This window comes from Pyrus communis, chromosome 14, assembly GCF_041283825.1.
Source record: "Pyrus communis isolate YQ-2024b chromosome 14, ASM4128382v1, whole genome shotgun sequence".
Lineage (NCBI taxonomy): Eukaryota > Viridiplantae > Streptophyta > Magnoliopsida > Rosales > Rosaceae > Pyrus > Pyrus communis.
The window spans coordinates 1019235-1039182 of record NC_142578.1 but is presented as its reverse complement, the minus strand read 5'-3'; the positions used below and the strand labels follow the sequence as shown (position 1 = coordinate 1039182).

The following is a 19948-nucleotide window of genomic DNA, read 5'->3' as shown; positions in this document are numbered from 1 at the left end:
TATTCCACACTACAAGACAACAGTAAACATACACACCAACCACTACAATGCCATTTAAAAAGCCAAAACGCAAACCAAGGCAACCTTCAATACAAAATGACAAAAACCCACACCTTAGGACCACACCACCGACAACTAAACATTTTAAAATAATTGAGTATCTCAAATGTATCAACAATCTTAGTATTATATGGTTCAAATGCAACTCACCATATTTATGAGCCTTCCCAAATCTGTGAAAATGGTCTGCCATCTTGCAGTTAACTTCATTGCCTCGCAATCCACCAATTCGAAATATTCCTTACCGATTTCTGATTTTTAGCCTTAGTTCTACACCGATCGAATCTTTGTACCCAAACCCCCAATTTAGAAACCCTAATCACTTTTTCTCTTTTCTCTATCAACCGACAAGGACGAATGTAGAGAGATGAGGACTTAGGTAGAAAAGATGAGAGAGATGACAGAAAAAGGGTGAAAAAGCAAGTGGAGAACTTGATTTGACAAAAATACTCTGAACTTAACGAAATTTTTTAACGAAATGACCAAATTGATGGATGATAGACAATATTAGGGGCCACTTTTATCAATTTGAAATCTCAGGGACCAAAGTGAGGAGTTATGCAAATCTCAATGACCATTTTGGCTAAAAAGCCTAATATTAATATGCATCAAGCAAGTGTTACCACGAAACCCTTCCAACAGTTATAGAATAATATAACTAACTATACCCTCCACCCGATATAACATTGCAACTGCATATCCAATTACACAACATAAATTTAAAAATTGTGGTTTAGACATTGTATGCATATAAACTATACCATTCCTTTCTTCCTATTAAAGAAAACCCATTTCCTTGCCATAGCATAAAACAACCTAGTCATGGGATTGTTTTTTTCTAAAGCCACAGTTACAAATGACCTTTTCAAATATGCACATGGCATTCATTGCAAAATAAATATTGGTCCCAAACAAAAGATAAAAGAACTCACATATCTGATCTGCGACCCAACTCACATTGAGTGAGATTTATTGGTGTTTGGAATTGGGTGGCTCATGATGGCAATAGCTCTTGCAACCTTACCAACCTTCCTAACCTGTCAAAATGCAATGAATTTTCAGTTAGTGTTGGGGAATAAGCATTTTTCTTCACCCTTCAAGCAAGATGCAGAAGATATTGTGTCCCTTGCAGACCTATAAATAAAAACAACCATATGCATACTTGTAAGACATAAGATGAAATCTCTAGTTGTCACTCTTGTTAAGTCCATTCCCTCATGTGTTTTAGGATTAGTTTCACTATAATCTTGAACATATAGGATGAACTTGCGTGCACGACACTTTTCAAACAGACTTATGAGTGGAGATTTAAGGGCCTCCATGTCAGTTGCTGGAACCTTGTGAACTTGTTGCAACAATTGAGATCCCACCCGTAAGGTTTAAGATGAAATTTATACAGGACAGTGTGTGAGTGTCCTTGTGAGTGTAGTTACTAAATGCAACTCAACTCATTTCTCAAACCCGATGCCAAAATCCAAAAACTCTAGTCTAACCTGATACCAAAATCTGTTGAAACTATACCTAAATTACAAATTTAACTTTGCATCTGCCCTTACAACAACAATTTCATGATGATTATCATCATTTTGGGACTGAAAATGGCATAAAATGTGAAAACCCCAAATTCTAATCTCAAATTGACCCTAAAAATCAAAACCCTAATTTGTTCAAGTGCAGAGGTCTATTATTGAAAATTTCTCAAACTCAAAACACCTAAATCAAATAAAGCCCACTAATATCACGATCTGCAAAACAAATCGAAGAAATAATGTCGGATTTGAAGTTTTCCAAACAAGAAGAGCAGATGACGGCGAGCAGGATGCAAAGATGAGGATGAGGAGGACGACGATGAGGAAGCTGGGCAAGGAGGGAGCAGGGCGAGGATCGAATCGCATGAGAAGGGAGATGACCAAATTAGAGGGCAGCTTAGCAATCATTTCCGAATCGGGGGGTCTCGCTAAGACCTGTTAGTGAGGGACACAGTCGAGGCGAGTCCTTGCTAATCCCGCTAAACTTAGTCCGGGTAAGGAACAAACATAAGACTAGACTAAAACTTAGTCTAGTTTAGTCCAGTGAGGGGTAGTGATGCCAAACAAACACACCCTTTGAGTATTTTGGCTATGGGACATCAACATTTCTCACTAGTAACGTGAGCTAAACCATAATTACATTGACACTGGTAAGTGGTAACCTTTGAGTGCTTTAGTTATGGGAGGTCAAGACTTTCTTAAGAAGAGTTGACCTCCTCAAGTCAAGCTCGTCTTTGTGGACATAATTCGTATTGCAAGAACTCGAGCTATTTTGATGTAGTTTTTTTTTTATAGGAAAACTAATGAAAATGGTTTGAAAACTTTGAGTTTTAACGATATGGATAAAATAAACGGTAAAATGAATAGTACCATGATTGATTTTTTAGTGTAAAAATATAGTTTTTCGTTAAAGTGAACAGTACTGGGATTATTCGTTAAAGTTTCCTTTTTTTATTTGTTAGCGTTTAGCCCACTTTTTTAACCAAAAAAAGTATTTCATAGTAACGGAGTAGGGTGATTCGAACTTTGAATGTGGATTCAAATATCATTAGGTCAGAAGCTCAATATAATTCAAACTCCTGTGCAAGACGATCGATGTATTGTCCTTACGTACCTCCAATCTAATTGGCAATACAAGGCCCAACTTTACAATCTAATTGGGCTTCAAAAGTAGACCCAAAGTTTGTCGCCAGGCCTCAACTATTCTGGGCCGGGTCACCAACTTAAAGCAACCCCAGCCCACACACTCACTTGAGCTTTCGGGTCTGGCTCATCTCTCCCACAACCCTATCTCTCTCACCTATATATTCTTCTTTTCTCCCCATTTTTGCTCCTCACGCTCACTCTCGCTCTCCCGCCTCCCGCATCTCAGAAAACCCTAGCACACCCGCCGCCGCGCACCACCACCAGCAGCAACCATGGGTGAGAATCTCGTTCTCCGCGGCACCATGAGGGCACATACCGACATGGTGACGGCCATCGCCATCCCAATCGACAACTCCGAGATGATCGTCAGCGCCTCCCGCGACAAGTCCATCATCCTCTGGCACCTGAACAAGGACGAGAAGACCTACGGTGTCCCCCGCCGCAGGCTCACCGGACATTCCCACTTCGTCGAGGATGTTGTCCTCTCCTCCGACGGCCAGTTCGCGCTGTCTGGATCCTGGGACGGCGAGCTCCGCCTCTGGGACTTGGCCCTCGGCGTTTCTGCTCGCCGCTTTGTGGGTCACACCAAGGATGTGCTCTCCGTGGCTTTCTCGATTGATAACCGTCAGATCGTATCGGCTTCCCGTGACCGCACGATCAAGCTCTGGAACACTCTCGGTGAGTGCAAGTTCACCATCCAGGACCAGGATGGGCACGGCGATTGGGTCAGCTGCGTCAGGTTCAGCCCCAGTACAATGCAGCCTACCATTGTATCCGCCTCGTGGGACAAGACTGTGAAAGTTTGGAACTTGTCTAACTGCAAGCTGAGGAACACTCTTGAGGGCCACAATGGGTATGTGAACACCGTTGCAGTGTCACCTGATGGTTCGTTGTGCGCCAGCGGAGGCAAAGACGGAGTAATTCTGCTCTGGGATTTGGCAGAGGGCAAGAGGCTGTATCATCTCGAGGCCGGCTCCATCATCCACGCTCTCTGCTTCAGTCCCAACAGGTACTGGCTGTGTGCCGCAACCGAGCAGAGCATCAAGATTTGGGATTTGGAGAGCAAGTCCATTGTGGAGGAGTTGAAGGTCGATCTCAAGACCGAGGCTGAGAAGACTGAGGATACCCATGCTGCTACTTCATACAAGAAGAAGGTATACTTTTTTTAGCTGTGTTTGTTTTAGTACTGGTTGTACGTTACACATTGTTTTCATTTGTGTCAATTGATCACCTGCTAACTTTTGTGTTTCAATTGTGATTGTTTCTGTAATGTGATTTCGGGTTTGGAAGAAATTGCTTGTTGATTATATTGTCTATTTGTTACTTCTCTTATTTTGTTATCGCAAACGTGGTATGTATAGTGTAGTATTTTGTTACCTATGTGTAGCTGGTTTTTTATCTTAATTGTTTATTGGTATTAGTACGTTGGCAGCTGACCCGAAGATAGTTGGAATAACGGTATGGATTTGTTGTGTAATTTGCATTGGATATGAACCTCCTATCGATTGTAGAGTTGATTATCGTTTTCGTCTTGGCCCTCGTATCCCCTATAATGATCATACACAATGAGCTGAACTTTACTCTGTAGAGTTTCTGCTTTGCTCAGCTTCAAGTCTTTTGACAAGTGTTTTCTTTGAAGATGACGTGCATTGCTCACTAATTGATAATGCTGTTTTGTTTCGAATTACTTTTGAGCTTTGTGTGATGTCTGTCTTTTCTTCCCCTGTTACAAACTCATAATATGGAAGTTACATTCTTTTGGTAACGTCAACTCCATGGTGGTTTTCATTTTGCTTATTTCATATAGTGTTGGTGTTTAGCTCAAATCTTGGTTTTTCATTCACATTCGTTACAGCATTTGAGGCCCTGATAGGAACTCCGCATCGCTTGAGTGCTTTGACAATGTGTTCCGACCTGTATTTACTTTGTGTCACTGCATTCGTAGAAGGATTATTAAGTTGCCAATCTGATTGCTAATAAGAATGACTCTTAGCATTGTGGATTATGATGCGTGATTACTAGCGTTTTCATTTGGTGACTGGTTTTGTTTGGTTCTTAATCTTTGTACATACTAGTAATGGCCGAACTTTAATTGTTTCGGTTTGTTTAATTCTTGCTCTGAATTGCAGGTTATATACTGTACAAGTTTGAACTGGAGCGCTGATGGCAGTACCTTGTTCAGTGGCTACACTGACGGAGTTATCAGAGTCTGGGGTATCGGCCGTTGAAATTGAAGTTCCGAGTGATTGATTTCCAGAACTTATGTTTTCTCGAGGATAACTGAGTTACCTTCTTTAAATGTAGTTGGTCTTAAAGTTTTATTTAGGGTTTTGCTGGATTTTTATCATTTTGTTTGACAATATATGGCTTTGAGGCCAAGCTATTTTAGTTTCGGTTTTCAAATTAAGATGTGATATTGGCTTTTGATCTCGAGTTAAGCATAGAATTTGATAATCAAATTCAATATTTACTAGCATGCTCACCTATATTCATACTCTGTTTATGTGCTTACTACCTTGGCATATTGGTTCGACTTCGACATATTGAACCCGGCGATCGCGGTTCAAAGTTTCCGATGGCATTTCAGTCTGGAGTTGCTTGCAAGCGGATGAATTGTGACAAGTGTTTAAAATATTAGTATCGGTGCAAATATCGATATATAAATTTGTGAAAATATTCGATATTGATATCGATTGCTTTCGATAGAAATGATGAAAATTTGTTAAAAAACATGAAAATTTAAAATTATTTTTTGTGGAATGGTATATGAAGCTACAACACACGTATAAATCAAGAATTATTGATTCGATGGTGTGTAAACAGTAATTATGTGATATGTGAGAAGAAAAACTTTCTTCTAATGACAAGTAATAGGATTAAACATCTCACTAGAAAGAATAAATTATACATAACGTAATTAAAATTTGTCATGAAAGCAATACAAGTTTTATTAAAGTAAACTAATACCATAAAAAAAGAATTTTAAAAAATAAAGAATAAATAGGCTCATGGGTATTTCCTACAATTTTTTTGCAAATTGTCTGCAAACACTAGATATTTCCTGAAAATATCAAGGAAATTGACCGATTTCCAACAATATTGCTGATATGGGGTGAAGTTCCCTTTTTCCATATCATTCCCTGGATTTTTGGATATTTTCAAATATTGATTGTGACTGCACTCTGTGTTGTTGTTGTTGTTTTTTTTTTTTTTTTTTTTTTTTTCTTTTTTTCATCAAATGATAGAATTTTGTTAGATTAGATGTTAGATATGCCACCGACGGAGTCGTTTTCATGCAAGGGCTCAACACTTTTCCACCACTGTAGTAATTAGCCACTTGCAACTGCACTTTGTGTTTGGTGTAGCAAGAATTTTACCTCTTCATAGGAATAGCTCTTGGAAAAAGAATCGACATAAAGTAAAAAAATGATATTTTTGAAGAGCGAATAACAATAATGCAATATACAAATACTGGGAAAATTAGAACATAGTTATTGAAAAATGAGAATTGTCATTAACATTTAAAAAAAAGCTGTTTCCACTCAAAAATTAGAAGTTGATTATGTTCCTAGTTAAAAAGAAAAAGGATATTATGTTTGAAAATATTGTTATGTTCCTTATAATTATAAATGGTGTCCAAAGGGAATGAGGGATGCGGAAAATCAAATTTCAATAAAAAAATACTATACAGTTGTAAGAATTCATCAAAATTGGTCGCGCAGCAAAACACCTGTGCACATCTCACAAAACTAGTCGAACAAAATGAATCTCACAAAAACTCCGAACGAATTGTGATGAAAAAGCAGTCAATGTATAAGCGCCCTAGTCGTAGACTTTCCCTCTACACATCAAAGTCTGCAACAGTTGAAGAAGTTTGAGACAGCTGCTAGTGACTCAAGATATATGCTTAACCACATTGACGCCGCCTCTTTGATTTGTTTCTCAGAAAGCAAGCTAGTGTCATATCACCATCCTCATGATCACCTTCGGCACCATTGTTCCCTGTTTCGCTCACAGGTTCACAGTGATCAAGCCCCTCTCCTTCTCCTAGACCAACTCCTTTTGGAAGCGATTCTGATTTCATTGTCGCACTTGAAGGAGGGCAAGCTTGAGGACTGCTTTTGGAAGTTTGAGGGCGCCTCTTCTTTGATTTCTTTTTCCCCAAGGAAGCAAGAACTTCATCAGCATCATGATCACTTTTTGGACTAACGCCCGCCACTGTGATCACAGGTTCTTGGAAGGCAACATTAGGCTCGCTGTCTAACTTAAGTCCACCTTGCTCACTTTCGCAAACCATGATGGCTGCTTCAGGATGCGATCCAGCTCCCTTCTGGATATTGTTGGCGGTGGAATCTTGAACGGAACAATCAGAAACTGCAAGCTTTCTCTTCTTTCTCGTATCATTTGAGGGAGGCCCAAGATTTCTCTTCTTTGATTTATTGCGTTGAAAGACAGCAAGTGTAGTATCATCTCCATCCGATGTTCCAACAATCTGATCAGAACAAGAAGTTTCCCTCTGTTCTTCTTTGTGTGTAACGTGCTCATAAGGAACAGGTACAATAACCTGACCCTCTGTTGGCTCAGTACTTTTGCGCCTTCTATGCCGCTGTTTACGAACATTATTCTTCTTATTAGGCACATCATGTCCGTTGGATGTCTCAACCTGATGAGAATTATCTATCCCATGAGCATCTGAACAACTTTCACTATTGTTTTTATTCCTCCTGGGTCTAGTCTTGTTCGGAACTTTGCTGCATTGAATAAAAGGAAGACATGGTAAGTACGATATAAAGCAGAGATAGAATATCACAATATTGTATGCATTCTCCACTTATTAATAGAAGAAACCGAAAAATATAAGAAAGCTTGTAGAAATACATTTTGTTGGCTTCAACATAACAGAGGTGGGGAAAATCGCAAACATAATTTTCTGGGCATTTGAACATTATACCTTAATTTTCCATTCTGCTTCTTAGGATAAGTTAGAGTTTTGGTTGTAGTATCAATCGGTGGAAGAAAATCATTGGGGCCAAGGGCTGGACGCTCTTCCTCCCGATCAACAAAGTTGCACATAAGAGCAACCTTCTTGATTTTCTTCTGTTCTTTGAGCAAAAGCACTTCTTCTGGATATAAAACCTTACATCTCCTGGTCAAAATGAAACCAATACAAAATAAGTACAGGCAACAAAAGGGTTCAATAAATGAATTTGACAAAATCAAGACGTCATACCTCCAGCACATATTATCAGTACGTCGAGGCACACATGCAGCAACTTTGGACCAGCAATATCCGTGTTCCTCGATTGCTGCTCTCAATCTTGAGTCCTCTTCTTCAGTCCATTCACCATAGTTCAAAGACGGTTCTAAAGAGTTGACATATCTGCCAAAAGAAATAAAAAAATTAACAATTTTCTCCAATTGGTAGTTTCTGAGCTTAACTTGAGAAGAGGTAGCAGTACCTATCTCTACACTGTGACTGAGTTCGACCTGGCACAAATTGAGCTGTTTTATTCCAATTTTTTGGTCCAAAAAGCATTTGAGCTACTTTCAGACGTTTGTCTTCCTCTGGAGTCCACCTACCTTCTCTTTTCTTGGTTGGGTGAAGAGATTTCTTCCATCTGTGAAGCATGAAATATGCTGCCATAAGAAAACCAGATTCTAATAGACGGAATGATGAATGCAAAATAGCATGAAATGGGATTCTTGAGTTAGCAATAGGGGGCTCCAAAAATTTTGAAAATAAACAGACAGAAAAACGAACCTATTAGAGCACTGGGTGCCAGCTCGTCCTCCCAATGCAGAAGCTACAGCCTGCCAATTACCCTCACCCAAAGTTTCTACAGCAGAGCGAAGCCTTGCATCCTCATCCTTGGTCCACTCCCGTTTAAGTATGGAAGCGTTTAGGCTCCTTTGATACCGTGCCAAGCACTGAAACGGAGTCCTGTTTGTCCCCAATGACACTGCAATATCAAACCAATTATTGATCCCTTTCTCCTGGACAAAATACAGAAGATTCTTGTCCTCCTTTGCAGTCCATGATTTACGATTGATTAAAGGATCCTCCCAGTTCAACCACCTGCAAGGATGAATTAGATAAATCAAACTAAAAGAAATGGAAGATGCTGCCATTTGAATACGGTTATTGTGGACTCACAGACACAGTTAATGAAAGCATCACAGACATCTGTGATGGCAATTATCACAGGCACGCTCAACACACTGTTATGAGTAAAATACACGTCATGTATGGGTCCCACCTTTATGACCAATGCTGACCTTGCATTTTTTAATTAAATCCAACACTAGTAAATGTGTCTGTGATGGTGACCCCATAGACATCTGCCAAAACTCGCTTCATTGAAGAATACAAATGCTTCAGGAAAATCAATAGAGACAAAAACACCAGTCAAGAACGGCACACTTTGAGGCACGAAACAAAATGAAATTAACCCATTCCAGTAAAATGGCAATAGGTATAATAAAACCTCTTAAGTTCAGTTGCTTACTTAATCATACTTGTTCATCACACAAATATTATGAAATGAAGTTACCATACCGACTATTTTTGTAAAATTATAAACATAAAGTTGGAAGTGTGATAAACCATATACTCAGCTAAGGTCTCTTTCCAAGGTTGCACTCAGAGAGAGAGGAAGCAAAAACTTAACATGAATATTCTTCAAATAACATATAATATAAATATTTTACATGTATTTATGATGTATGCCAACATACTGATTCAACAAAGAAACTTATTTCAAATTTTGGGCAACATAGAAATATGAAAATGAATAACCCATTAGAAAGTTTAATTCTGCAACAACAAGGAACCACTTAAAATATCTCATACCTTGTTTCACATTCTGCACCAGAACGACCCGGGAGATACATGGAAGCCAACTGTTCCCATTTAACCTTAGGCAGGAACTCTCTGAACATTTCTGGGGTAATTTCAAGACTTTTGATTGAAGCCAAAATGTCATCAATATGATTAGATTCTCCACAAGGTCTCTCGGAAAAACTGTCAAGGATTATGTGGAGTCAGAGAACACATGTTTAAGAAACAATGTAAAGTTTCGTTATATAAAAAAAAAAATTACAGCTTGCAGTCAAGGTAATCACGTTCTCCTTTTGTATTCAACCAAGAACGAGCTTGACAAACAAAGGCATTCTACACTCGCACTCTCCTACAAACCATAATGAATCACATCGTTCGAATTGTACTTATAATATATTGGGATAGAGATATATGCCTTCCATCCATGAATGTCAAAAATAAAACTATATTAAAGCTCGTTCTGAACTTTCAAAACTTCTGTTTGGTTTCACAGGACACATTAAAAATCACGTAACATGCCACCATAAGAAACAAAATAAGACCTAACAAACCTTGATTCATCAACAGAAGATTGGAGCACCATTTCTTGAAATTGTTGCTTTATACCCTTTTCAAGGGCTTCCCTTTCTACCTGTGACCATTTTTTTCGATATAATGAATCCAGATATTTTTTCATCGTCATTCTGTAATTAGCGACATGAGAGTTCTCTTCTGGGCCATATAACAAAGCTGAGATCTTTTTGTCATGAACCTGCAGAAACAATAGATATCCCAGGCATTAGAAGGAAGCTAGAAAACATCAGTAATAAAAGCGAACAGTCTTGCTGAAAGGAATTAGAACATTTCTTTTCAAACACTCATGCAACCTTAGGCCAAGCGATTAGTAATCAACACGGTTCTTTTACTTTACTCTTTCACTACACCACAGACTAAGATGTTCAAGCATACAAATTAAAACATCGATTGAGCTGATCAAAATTATGAGGCCAAGAGAATTTAGAGATACTATAATAAAAGGAGAAACAAACAAAAAACGAAAATGTCCCATAAAACAATCATATTAAGATTGTCATGGAAAATGACAATCACAGGGCTGAATATTATTACAAGTGGAACTTTAGAGTATATTCTGACCAACTACTCCTAAACCTAAAGTACAAAATTAATTCAAAAATACCAAAAAATTAATAATCATCAAAACAGATTTGAGAGAACTTAGGAACGGCTTATAAAAATAAGCAACTAACCTTTGAATCCCTGGAAACCCTTGGCCCTTTCGGTAAAATTAACTGGACACGAGGATCCTTCTTTTGGGACAATGATTCCCAAGTTCGTCTTTTGCAAGAAACCTGAAAGTCTTTAAGGATTTTAACACGTTCCTTCAGTTTTCTGTTCTCCTCAATTTTTGCTTCAATTTGGATCAACTTATTCCGGATAAACTTCTGACTGGCCCTATTCTTCTTAATGGCATCCATAAACACCTGAGCAGCCTTTGGGAAGCTCGAGTCTTTGCGTGGCAACATGGACGTGCTGCAAGAATCTGACTGATTCCACACAATCAACGCAGAAGACTGTCCCTCTGCATTGTCACTCAGTGGATTGGTGGCCAGATCAGCATCTTCAGGATCTGGAAACCTTTCAAGAGCATCATTTCTGATAGCAGAAATTTCATCGCAAGTTTCCTTCACCGATTTGCAACAGGAACCAACCTGTTTTGTATCATTTTCTAGAGTATCTGAAAATCCAAATAATATTGTATGAGGTACAATTAAAGTGGGGATGAGGACATGAAATCTCGCAAAAAGATGACAACAAAATATTTAAGCATATCCATTCAACTTCAAGTACCATCAAATCCAGAAAGGGACTCAGGAACTCGATTTAGCTCCAATTCAATCATGCAAATATACGACAAACTTCGAATAAAACACCATTTTCTTTGTGGCATTGAGCCGAAAAGTACCATTGCAATGCTTGCCACAAAACCGACCTCAAATGAGTCAATTTCAGCGGATGAATCCTTAAAATCGTACTCCAAAGTTCCAAATCCTAATGTAGCTAAAAAAATGAAACACCTTCAAGTTACTCAGTGATAGCTAAAGATTACAAATTTACAAATCCTTGTCCCTGAAGTGTACGGCTTTGGAGTGAATTTCGAATCAAGGCGCAACGACAAGAAAAAGTTACTTAATTACTGTTCCCTAAGTAATTATAGGTCCTTATCCTGATGAACTAGTTTGATTCCAGCACCTATTCAATATCAACCAATTCATCAAAGCTAAACTTTTCGCATCAAATACAAACAAGCATATACATTGTGTGTAAGGCATACCGTTCCCGTAAGCTGAGAAACGTTTCCTAATGGCGAGGAGCGTCTGGTAATCGTCCTCCTCGTCGCCGGAGGCATCAGGCGGCAAAGTACACAAGGGCTTCAGAGACAGAGGCTCGCACGCGTCGGACGAATTCGAGAACCGGCTCCTTATTTGGCGGAGCAACTCGAGGTCATCGTCGTCGGCGTCGGAGTCGGACTCTGAGTCGGCAGAAGTTTGGCGTTCGTCGTCGTTGCCGCCGCCGCCGTCGTTTTTGAGGTCGTCGGGGCTAGTGCCGGTGAGCATACAGGCCCGCCGTAGGGCTTCCATGTCCGCTTCGAAAAGGTCATCGTCTTCTTCTTCTTCGTCGACGGAAAACTGGTCTTGGTCGTCATCGGAGGGAGGAGACATTGTGTGCGACGGTGAGAGTGCGGGAGGAGGCGTGAGCGTTCCGGCGCGCTCTGGTAACGATTAACGAATGAGTTCTTCTGGGAATTAATGATTTTTTTTTTTTTTTGTTAAATACGTCCTGCTTTTCCAAGTTGGGTTTAATGGGCCAACAAAAGTTTGGGTTTGAACATGGGCTTTTTTGAATTTCTGTTATTTTTGGGCTCATTTGGGCTTTGTAGTGCAAACGTTTGGGTTTAATGGCCCAACAAACGTTTGGGTTTGAACATGGGCTTTTTTGAATTTCTGTTATTTTTGGGCTCATTTGGGCTTTATAGTGCAATCGATTTCAATTTCGTTTGTTAAGCTTATGTTTCTTTTAAGAATTTGATTAAATATTTTCTCTACAATTTTATTGGAAGTAGATTTGATTATATTGGTACATGCGATTATCAATAATATTGGTAAGTATATTTGAATTCCTGGTACATTTTGTTTCTTGGTACGTTTAGAATCTAAATTGTGCGTTAAATAATAACAAATTGATGAAGTTTTATTATGAAAGTATTAATGACGTTTTAATGAATGAATAAACTAATTAAATATAATAACGAAAAATCAATTACTCTTTTTTAATGATAACTAGCATATGGGCACACACAAAGTGTGATTTTTTATTTTTGTTTTTGAAATAGAAGGAGAGAGGAAGAGAGTGATAGAGAATGTGGGAGTGAGAATTTTTTTTTTTTTAATTAGAGATATGTTAAGATTACATGTCGGTGAGACTTTGAAAAAAAACATCAAAATTTGTTTATGTGAAATTACATTTCTGTCTCATATTTCTTATTCATGTTCTATTTTAGTTAAACTGGTAATTTTATAGTATTTTGGTTGACAATGAGTGGTATATTAATTAGTAGAGATAAGACATTAGTTAAACTAATATTAGTAAAAGAACATATATTTAGTCTAAACAAGTTAGAAAAATGTAAAAGATTCTAATTAAGCCAATTTTTAAACCTAATTTACAACAAAAAAAAAGAAAAGGGAAAACCTAATTTACAAACCAATGGTGTGCAAAAAAAAAGAAAAAAAGCAAGTGGCCACGTATTCCATTAGAAATTCAAACAATGAGAAAACCTTTTTGAATTTTCCATTGCCAAAAAAAATTAATTTTTTGTAGACAATGGACTGGTGGATAAAATGAGGTTTGTCGTAGTGGGACATGAATTACGAATATAATAGCATCAGATTGCGATGGAGCGATAGATATCTAACAACCAACTATTTGACTTATGCAGTGAAAATTAACTTTTGGATTTGCATGGCAGGATGCTCTTTGGATTTTGTTAGTAACAATTTTTTTTAGTATGAAAAGATGTGAGATTCATTTCAACTCGGTCACTTGCGTCTGGCAAGTTTTTAAATCAAACACTTAGATAATATAATTGAGGTAATGTGAAATATGTATGGTCATTGAGCTTCACACACACAGTAAATTTTCAAGTCAAATGCATAGACAATACAACCGAGATAACATGAAGTATGTGCGATCATTGAAATTCACATATAGGAACGGCCGGCAAGGTACTTTGATCTCATGGGCCTATATACTTCGGCTACTAATAAGGGAGAAATTTTTCCATGTTCCTGGATGGGTGGTACCACGTGTAATTATATAAGTTAGGAAAATTTTATTTTTATGTTGTTAATTTTTTAACACAAATATCTCACTACTTATATAGTGACAAATGATGTCTCACCCCTTGTTCCGGGCACATTAAAACAAAATCTCTCCTAATAGGGGGCATGTCAAGAAGAGGGCTCCTATATCAACTTGTCCCATTCTCGAATGAACCCATCGTGTAAAAGTTGATGCAACTTTCAAATTTTGTCGAAATTATAGATAAAAGATGGACGGGACATTAGATAAACTTATTCATCTTATTCTACAAAAATGTTAGCATTAGAAGGGAGATATTTTTTCATGACTAATCCATCTTTTACGTATAAAATACAACTTTGAAAAAACTTAAAAGTTGTATCAATTTCTTACTTCAACGTTCATCAATTTAATAAATTAACTCATCCAATCCATTGTACCCCAACCATCAAACGAGTTCTTAAATAAATAAATAAATAAGGGAAGTGTCTTAAATAATAGTCTGGTTACAAATTACAATATATATTTGTCGGTAGGCGTATACCAAGTTAGATGATGAGAGATATTTTTCATGAAACAGTCCTATCTTTTCACACATGACATTGTGCAACGATGAAAAAAGTCCTATATTAATTCTAAAATTTCGTCGCGCAACATTTTCAACTACGATATTTCCACGACGATTTTTATCCGACGAAAGTAAGCCGGTCAAAACCCACATTTGCTCGAAAATTTGCCAGACAAAACCTTTGGCAACGAAAACTTTATTTCGCCGGACGATATCCTTTTGTCCGAAAAATGTGTTTTATAACAGTGATCATTTGTATATAGTTGAAATATCGTAAGCGTATGGATAGTGACGCAGTAGCTAGTGGTTTGTTAGTACGATTGCTGGAAATGTATGGCAGTGGATCGGTGGATGAATAGGCACTGCAACAATACATTTATCAAGCATTAGACAACAATCAAAATTCGGGTACATAAATGGGAAAAATACATATCTAGTGATGATGCATCTCAAGTCACAACATTTCACACGTAATTCAAGGTGCGCAACTGATCTGGATATCTGCCTTACAGAATATTAGCATCATTCTCCGATGGCCACTTGACAGGGATCACCTACGCATTCCACGATCGAGAAATATAAACCAAACACGACTAGGGTTGGGTTAGGTATGAGCATTTATTAAACTGCATGTGAGGCAGTATGAAACCCTCAGATGACACGTTACACTGTTAATCTGACGTTGTGGATCAATGATATAATGTTTTGTATAAGTAATATTTTCACAAGACATTGTATCATGGACATGAGATGTTTAAGTAGCATTGTACAAGTGACGTAAGATTAATTGGACATCAAACTAAAATATACTACCTATATAGTTTACACTTAGAGATGAGAAATTATTGTGTAGTATTTGAACATAATCACGTGGTATAATTAATTAAATATATATTTTTACAAGCAATCTGTTTTTTTAAGGAAACTTTAACAAAAAACTCTTGGTACTGTTCACTTTAACGAAAAACCATATTTTTACATTAAAAAGTCAATCCTGGTACTATTCACTTTACCCTTTATTTTGTCCTTATCGTTAAAACTCAAAGTTTTCAAATCTTTTTTTATTAATTTTCCTTTTTTTAAAAAAAACTATATTCTAAACATAAACTTGTTATCTAGTTGAATCATAATAAGTTGATTGGTTATATCAAGGGGCAATATTTTAGCCCCACACAATTTTTTTTTCCACATGTCACTTTGAAGAGATGGAACCTAGTTTGTGGGGAAACTTCTGTACAAAATCACATTATAAAGTATCGTTACTAATTTACTAAACTTTGTTAATTATGATGTTTGTTTATATTATCAAGTAATTATTCCTCGATTTGTAAGTGAATGATAATAATAAAAAATAAATACGGAATATATATGGAGAAGATAGCATGAAAATAGATAAAAGAGTCGTAATCATCAAATCACAAAAGCTTAGTTGAGAAATTTCACCAAATTTATTTTTCTCCTTCTTCCTTTTAAGATACATGGCCTAATGTAGATAGAAGAGCTTGAAACTTTCTGAACATTTATTGTCTTTAAAAATGTGAGAAAGACTAGATTACAAGATTTTTTTCAGTGCACTGTCATCATGTGACGTTACAATTCAATTAAAATGAAACGAGCACTATGCTTTTCGGATATACATAAAAATTTCTCGACAAGCTAGACACTTAGACCGCAACAGTTTCTCGTGGACTGTTGGGTGCCAATAAAGAAATGCCCGCCCTTTAAATTCATTGGTAACCCCAGCGGACTCCAGACCTTAGAATATTTTCACTCACCCTTCGGTTTACTTATACGAAATATTAATAGAAGTGGCAAAACATGACATTTTCCTTTCTCTCTTCTTCTTCAACCTTCATTCATCCTCAACTGCAGCATATTGTTGCCAAAATGTCTCTTTTCGACGCCTTGTTGTTCTATGTATCTCTCTTTCACTGATCTTATTGTCGTTAATGAGATTTGAACTCGCTCACTTGGAGCCTTTTCTCACGAAGTGGAGACTGAGTGTTGAGAGACCAAACTTTTAATACATGATTGTGTATTTTTCAGGTTATTCATTTTGTGGACAAGCTGGGATTATGGCACAGACTGCCAGTTTTGCTAGGGCTTGCATACTTGGGGATTAGAAGGCACTTGCACCAGCGTTACAACCTTTTGCACGTCGGAAGAATCAACGGCCAGAAATACGACACCAAAACAGTCTCGTATCGGACGGCTGACGGGACATGCAATCACCCTCACGACCATCTCATCGGTAGCCAAGGCACCTTTTTCGGTCGCAACATGCCTCCTTCAACTTCACCATACGGGGTTAGTAATCAAGTACTAAATGACCTTGTTTTTGTTTTTGGTTTCTTGCCTTTGAGAGAAGTGAAAACTGATTGTGAAATGGTTATCAGACGGGCTAAAAGATAACTGTTTTGTATTGACAGTTGATGGAGCCTCACCCTACAGTTGTAGCCTCAAAGCTTTTGGCAAGGAAGAAATTCATAGACAATGGGAAGCAGTTCAACATGATAGCATGTTCATGGATACAATTCATGATTCATGACTGGGTCGATCATTTGGAGGACACTGAGCAGGTGATTAATTATTTATAATTAATTTTGTTATATCGAGTGAGCTGTTATTGACACTCGAAAAAGGTCATCATGCACTGTTCACGGTTCGAAGTAAAAGTTTTTCCTTATGTTTTTACGAAGTATGAGTGCATGATGACTTTTTTGTCGTGTTTATATCAGTTCCCAATGTCTAAACCAAAAACTTAATTTAGCTAGTAATATGATGGAAGTATAGGTGGAGATTAAAGCTCCAGAAGAAATTTCATCTGGGTGCCCTCTGAAATCATTCAAGTTCTATAAGACCAAAATACTTCCCACGGGTTCGAATTCAGAATCTGGTTCCTTGAATGCAAGGACTCCCTGGTGGTAAGTTTTTGCAAGCATTTTTTTTTGTTCATAACTCTTACAAATTAGTCCAAAATTTAGTTCGCATCTAAGTGTACATGTGTGTGTGTGTACGCGAGCTCACGAGTATTTTTGTACAAAAGCAAACAATTTGACATTCGTGTGGTGATCATCAAAATACAGGGATGGGAGCGTAATTTATGGGAATGATATGGAGGGCATGAAGAGAGTAAGGACATTCAAAAATGGAAAGTTGAAGATTTCCGGAGATGGGCTCCTTCAGCATGACGAAAAAGGTATCCCTATCTCTGGTGATGTTCGAAATTGCTGGGCTGGATTCTCCCTTCTCCAAGCATTATTTGCCAAAGAACATAATTCTGTATGTGACATGCTCAAAGTAAGTTCAGTTCGTTATAATTCTTTGTTTAGTAGTTCGGCATCTATACATCAAAAGTTTTCGTTGTTGTATTCGCGAGCAGGATCAGACTAATGCACGAAAATATGTTACGCAATTGTTAGCTAATAGGAGGATATGTTGTCTTTTAGGTATGTCACCCAGATTTGGATGATGAGAATCTCTACAGGCATGCAAGATTGGTGACTTCAGCTGTCATTGCTAAAATCCACACAATTGATTGGACTGTCGAACTCTTAAAGACCGATACTCTTGTGGCCGGAATGAGAATCAACTGGTAATTTAGAACATATATGGAGGCAAGAATATTAATCCGATGCAGTCATTTTGGTTTTTTTTTGCACTGTTCGCTGAATACCAAATTTCGATTAACTGTTTCTGTTGCAGGTATGGCTTTCTGGGGAAGAGGTTCAAAGATTTTTGTGGAAATATATTAGGACCAATTCTTACTGGATTGGTTGGTCATAAGAAGCCTAGATATCATGGAGTTCCGTATTCACTGACCGAAGAGTTTGTAAGCGTGTACAGAATGCATTCGCTACTACCAGATAAACTCATCGTTAGGGACATTCAGTCTACAGATTCGGAAGACAAATGCCCTCCCATACTAGAAGAGTATATCCCTCTTAACTTTCCTCTTAATTCTCTCTATATTTCCATAAGTACTCGAACAAAGTCTTTCTTTTTGTTTCGTGTGTATGCAAGACTATATGTCCTGCTATATGTCACAGGATGCTTATGAGAGATATGGCGGGCAAGGAAGGAGAACGAAGACTGTCAAAAATCGGGATGGAGCAAATGCTGGTATCGATGGGTCACCAGGCATGTGGAGCTGTCACATTGTGGAACTATCCCTCATGGTTGAGGAACCTCGTTGCACATGACAGTAACGGAGAAGATCGAGAAGATCCAGTTGATATGGCTGCATTAGAAAGTAAACCATATTAATCTCCCCTAATTCTCGAACCATGATTGACTAAGAGGTTTTGTATATTTTTTTTCTCACGACTCTTAAATTGTCGATCAATGTTATTAGTTTACAGAGACAGAGAGAGAGGAGTTGCGCGGTACAACGAGTTCAGAAGGAACCTGCTGATGATTCCTATTAGCAGGTGGGAAGATTTGACAGATGATGAAGAAGTTACAGAAGCTCTTAAGGAGGTGTATGGAGATGACGTCGAGAAGCTTGATTTGCTAGTCGGACTACATGCGGAGAAGAAGATAAAGGGCTTCGCCATTAGCGAGACGGCTTTCTTCATCTTTCTGCTTATTGCATCAAGGTGCGTATGCGGTGTAAACCCAACATGCTCAACACCCCCCTTATAAAACATCACATTGTTGAGTGTAAAATGCTTACATTTCTACTTATATGTGCAATCGGCAATGTAATTAGGAGGCTAGAAGCTGATCGTTTCTTCACGACGAATTTCAACTCGAAGACATACACGGAGAAAGGCCTCGAATGGGTTAACAAGACCGAGACTTTGAAGGATGTGATCGATAGGCATTTTCCAGACATGACAGGGAGATGGATGAAGTGTTCGAGTGCCTTTTCGGTGTGGGATTGGGAGCCAAATCCAGAAAGCTACTTACCCTTATATCTGAGACCAGCTCCATGATTATGTTTGTGATCATGGAGGCTTTTCTCTGCTTGGAAATCTTGTGCATACCTAAAGCATGCATTGCCAATAATTTTTAAATAAGTATAAAATTTGAGTTATCGTCACCTGGAAATGATTAGAAAATGTAAATTTGTGTTGCATCGAAGATTTTATTAAATTCATTAAAATTGAATGACAAAAACCAAACAAGAATTAGATTTCCAAATCTAAAACGATGCCAAGTGTAATTTGATATAACGATTGAACACATTGATGTAGCAAATTGGGTTTCTTTTATATGGAAAGAGATCATTTCCAGATCTCTTCCTCCAAAACCACCAAATCAAGTGATCCAGATCCTTGAAATTTGATTAAACGGTCAAAAACAGAGAAGTTAGTAAAATTTTTTAAAAGTTATCATAATTTTTTACCGTTTGATCAAATTTTAAAGATCCGAATCACTTAATTTGATGGTTTTGGAAGAAGATATTCGAAAATGATCTTTTTCCCTTTTATGTAAGTCTAAGCC

General features: G+C 37.7%; 3 protein-coding genes across 3 annotated transcripts; 2 read left to right on the top strand and 1 right to left on the bottom strand.

The window, feature by feature from the left end:
* Positions 1-2863: 2863 nt before the first annotated feature.
* LOC137713759 (small ribosomal subunit protein RACK1) lies at positions 2864-5211 on the top strand. Its single transcript, XM_068453109.2, has 2 exons — positions 2864-3889; positions 4865-5211. The coding sequence occupies exons 1-2, from the start codon at positions 3008-3010 to the stop codon at positions 4961-4963; spliced, it is 981 nt and encodes a 326-aa protein (XP_068309210.1). The 5' UTR covers positions 2864-3007; the 3' UTR covers positions 4964-5211.
* Positions 5212-6388: 1177 nt separating this feature from the next.
* On the bottom strand, positions 6389-12379 carry MYB4R1 (myb domain protein 4r1). The gene is made up of 9 exons (XM_068452710.2): positions 11906-12379; positions 10821-11308; positions 10125-10324; positions 9586-9756; positions 8497-8811; positions 8195-8353; positions 7966-8115; positions 7687-7881; positions 6389-7486 (listed from the first exon to the last, which is right to left on the bottom strand). The coding sequence occupies exons 1-9, from the start codon at positions 12291-12293 to the stop codon at positions 6643-6645; spliced, it is 2910 nt and encodes a 969-aa protein (XP_068308811.2). The 5' UTR covers positions 12294-12379; the 3' UTR covers positions 6389-6642.
* A 3754-nt stretch (positions 12380-16133) lies between these two features.
* Positions 16134-19544, top strand: LOC137712003 (alpha dioxygenase). The gene is made up of 10 exons (XM_068451155.2): positions 16134-16417; positions 16547-16807; positions 16930-17079; positions 17294-17424; positions 17587-17800; positions 17950-18095; positions 18206-18433; positions 18550-18752; positions 18855-19098; positions 19212-19544. Exons 1-10 carry the CDS (start codon positions 16319-16321, stop codon positions 19435-19437), a joined length of 1902 nt encoding a protein of 633 aa, XP_068307256.2. The 5' UTR covers positions 16134-16318; the 3' UTR covers positions 19438-19544.
* The last annotated feature ends 404 nt before the right edge of the window (positions 19545-19948 follow it).